The following is a 3,828-nucleotide window of genomic DNA, read 5'->3' as shown; positions in this document are numbered from 1 at the left end:
GGTCCCACCACGCTGCCCACCTGCAAGTGTCCCCAGCACCTCTCTGACCTGCCCCCGGCATCTCCCATCCTCCTGCCCTCAGCCATGGCCATCACGGCCGCCGAGGCTCCACGGCCTCACTGCCCGGCACATCCTGCCCTCTCCAGTGGCTTCCCCACCCGCGTGGTGGGGCACGCGCCTACACTGCACCCACCCTCCGGACCCCGGCCCACGTGGGGTGAAGGCCTCTCCAGAGGCCGTGGGGCTCTGGGTTCCGGGGACCGGGCGGCCCTGCCCCTCGAGGCCCGTCCTGCGGGGCTCGGTCCCCTGGCTGCTCCAGAGGTGCCCAGTCCAGCAAGGGAGTGGGCAGTCCCGCCCCCTGCTGAGTCATTTCCAGCTTCCCACTGCCCTGGCCCTGCCCCCGTAGGCGCTCTGGGCGGAGCCCAGCCAGGACAGGCCCTGTGACAGGAGCCCCTCCCGCTGCCCCTCGCACTGGTGGCTCCCGTCCTCAGGGCCAGCCAGCCCTTCGATTCTTGGAGAGGGGCCGCGTGCGCCCACAGGAGGTGAGCAGGGCACCATGGGGACCTGTACTGTCACGGTCCCCGCTGTGTCCCCCAGGACGGTGTGTCTGAGCCCAAGTCCTGGGGCCTTCTGTGGAAGCGGGCTCCTTGCAAGATGCGGCTATGCTCGGATGGCGTCTTGAGGACCCTCCCTCATCCACCCGCTGCTGTCCTTGTCACCGCGGAGAGGGGACGGACGCTGCCTCCAGCCCAGAAACACCTGGGCCTCCCCGGGAGCCACGGGAGGGAGCGTGGCCCTGTGACTCCTCGATTTGGGACTCCTGGCTCCAGATCATGGGAGCATGTTTTAAGAGGCCCAGTCTGTGGTCATTCGTTGTGGCCTCCCTGGAACCCTCTGTGCGGTCATCGGCCGGCCCGCGTGTGTGTTGCCAGCCCAGGCCAGGTCTGGCGTCCCACTGGCTGTGTGGTCGCACACGGGTCCTCTGCCCCACCCCTGAGTCCCGCGGTGGCCTCAAAGGGTCCTGGACACAGCCCTAGGGCGGGGGGAGGGATGCAAACCCTCCACCCCCAAACCCTGGAGAGGGACCTTGGTGCCCAGGCTGCAGGTGGGGGATTTTGAAGGCGGCCTTTCCAAGGCGGTGACCACTGGCTTTTAATACACCGGCTGGTGTCCGAGGACAAGGCCTGGGTGTGTGTGGAGGGGGGGCGGGGAGGACAAGCCCGGAGCTGTGTAGGAGTGTCCGGGGCAGCCGTACACAGTCCTGCGGACTGTGTACACAGGGGTCACCGGGTCCCGCTCCCTCCGGAGGCTCCGGAGAGGGTCCTTCCCGCTGCCTTCAGCTTCCGGGGGCTCCTGGGCTGGTGGCCATGTCACCCCAGCCTCTGCCTCCATCTTCGCGTGGCCTCCCCTGTGTGTGTTTCTGTCCAAATGTCCCTCTACTTACAGGGACCGGTCATTGGATTGGGGCTCCCTCTACTCCCGCGTGACCTCGTCTTAGCTAATCACACCTGCGGAGACCCTGTTCCAGATCAGGCTGCATTCTGAGACTCGGGGTGGATGAGAATCTTGGGGTACCTTCTTCAAACTCCAAGCATGTGCAGCAAGGTGGGGCGAGCATACTCTATGTGGGGGGCAGAGCGGAGACCCCAGGGACGGCCCTCCTCACTCCTGCCAGGGCCCCGTCATGCCTGACCACCATCGGGGTCATTTCTGTCCACATCTGACCCGTGGCCAGAAAGCGGGGGTGCCGAATGGGGATTGGGGGTTCTGGGGCCAGGACAGCACCAACGCGCTCATACCCCGTGAGCCTCAGCTGGTTCAGGGAGGGGGACTGGCAAGGATGGCCCTGCCTCACAAGGGGGCCCTGGAGTGCCCCCAGGCCTCTGTCCCCACTGACGGGACAGCTGGAGTGTGGAGGGCCGGCCTCACCTTCCCTGGGGGACAAACCACCGCCTGTCGCCCCACAGCCCAGCAGGCCTGGCCTGGACCCCAGCCCCCAGCCCAGGGCCGAGGGGACAGGGGACATCAGGGCATGGTGCCGGGTGCCGGGGGTGGCACTGTGCCAGACTCCAGGCAAATGTGGCCACCAAATGGGAAGGGTATGCAAATGGATTTGCATGAGCAGGTGTCCATATTCTTAACATCTCCCTTGTTCCTGGAGGGGGTGGGGCGGCAGGGGGGTCCTGTGCGGGAATCCTGCCCGAGTCCTGAGGGGGTGGGCACGCAGATCTTCACCCCGATGGCCTAGGCGCCGGGGGTCCTTGCTCTGGGGGGCAGGCGGCCACCAGAGAAAGGACATCAGCGTGGGCAGCACTGGGCAGCCGGGTCCCGGGGGTCACGGTGCAGCCCCTCCCCAAGCTGCGTGACCACCCCACCCCCCAGACTCCCAGGGCCCCCTCCCCTCCACGAGGTGCTGGAAGGCAGCGGTGGCCACGGGAAAGCGCTGAGCAGTCCACACTCTGCGGACAGCGGTTGGTGCTGTGGCCCCTCCAACCTCCCTCCCCCACAGTGAGGACCCGGGGGTCTCCCTGGGCCAGGTGTGGAGGCCCTGGGTCAGGAGGGGGCCCCGTGTGCCCCTCAGCCCCTGCCCCGCACCTGCCACCTCCGAGCCTCTCCTGGGTGCTGGTCCGATGTCGCCCACGTCGAGACCCAGGGCGGTGAGGCCACCCTCCTGCCCCAGCTCCCCATCCTGCCCAGGACGGGGGCCCCCACGCCAGCTCCCACCCGGGAGCCGGTGGCTCCAGGCACCTACCTGCCTGCTTTCTCCCCAGCACCAGGACATGGCGCTGCTGCTGGCCAAGGAGACACGGAGCTGCCCACAGCGCGGGCACCTGCAGCTGTGCCCCTCCCTGGCCACTCCCGGCACCCGGGCAGCCAATGCGGTGACCGACGCAGGGCGGGGTGGGCACTGATGTCCACACGGCCAGCCTGCAGCCCCGCTCTGGCCAAAGCCAGGGAGGTGACCCCACGTGGGGGTGGCTGTGGGGCCACCTTGCCTGTTGCCGTGCCCACGGTGGGCTCTGTCTGGCGGTGGCCTGTGGCCCAGAGTCCAGCCAGGGTTGCTCGCTGACATGCCTCGGCTCCCCGGAGGGCCTCAGCTTATCTCCCTCCCGTGGGGCCGGCTGACCCCAGGGCAGCGTCCCCTGGAGGCCTGGGGCGGGGACGGCCCCTCTCCCCTCCTAGGTCCTGCAGAGCCACAAGGCGTCAGCCCCAGGGCGTGTCGTCCTCCCAGAAGAGTGGCCGGCTTGGGCTGGCTCTCGGGCACCGTGGCCATTACCTGAACACTGTCCCCTCACCCAGGGGCAGGACAGGGCGCCGGGGGCGTGTGGCCTCTGGGCCTCGGTTTCTCTGGAAAGTGGGGATCCGGCTTCTGGGAGCTTATGGGTGACACTCAGTGTGCCCCTTCCCCAGAGAGACGCCCAGGACCCCTTCCCAGGGACTCTTCCTCCCCTGGCCTCGGGGAGGGGTGGGGCCAGATCCAGACCAGCACGCTGGGACACCCCCCCTGTGTCCTCTCCGGCCTGGCCCGTTGGCCACCAGAGGGCGCCCAGGACCGCGGGCAGAGTCCGGGCAGATGACCGCGGTCCTGGGTGGAGGCCCCAGTGGCTTTGCCCAGGCACAGGGGCTCGGGTCACCCCAACAGCCGCCCGAGGGCTGGCACACCGGGGCTTCACCCGAGCCCAGCCAGAGGACAGGGGCTCTCTGAGGCCCCTCAGAAAATGCCAGGCTCCAGCAAAGTGGGGCTCCCGGGCAAGGACCCCACAGGCCTTTGGGCAGGCTCTGGAAGGGAGTCGCTGGTGGAGTCTGGGGGCCATGGGGCCACACACC

The 3,828-nt window shown here is 68.5% G+C and overlaps 1 protein-coding gene across 1 annotated transcript in view; it reads right to left on the bottom strand.

Moving 5' to 3' along the window:
* TRPM5 (transient receptor potential cation channel subfamily M member 5) overlaps positions 1-1,392 on the bottom strand; it is a 17,224-nt gene extending 15,832 nt beyond the window's left edge. Inside the window, exon 1 of the mRNA XM_023537363.1 lies at positions 1,288-1,392. Within this exon, the coding sequence (XP_023393131.1) occupies positions 1,288-1,392 (105 nt within the window). The remainder of the gene's footprint in view (positions 1-1,287) is intronic.
* Positions 1,393-3,828: the final 2,436 nt, after the last annotated feature.

The sequence above is a fragment of the Pteropus vampyrus genome, unplaced genomic scaffold, assembly GCF_000151845.1.
Source record: "Pteropus vampyrus isolate Shadow unplaced genomic scaffold, Pvam_2.0 Scaffold187, whole genome shotgun sequence".
Taxonomy (NCBI): domain Eukaryota; kingdom Metazoa; phylum Chordata; class Mammalia; order Chiroptera; family Pteropodidae; genus Pteropus; species Pteropus vampyrus.
This window is presented reverse-complemented; position numbering and strand designations above follow the sequence as displayed.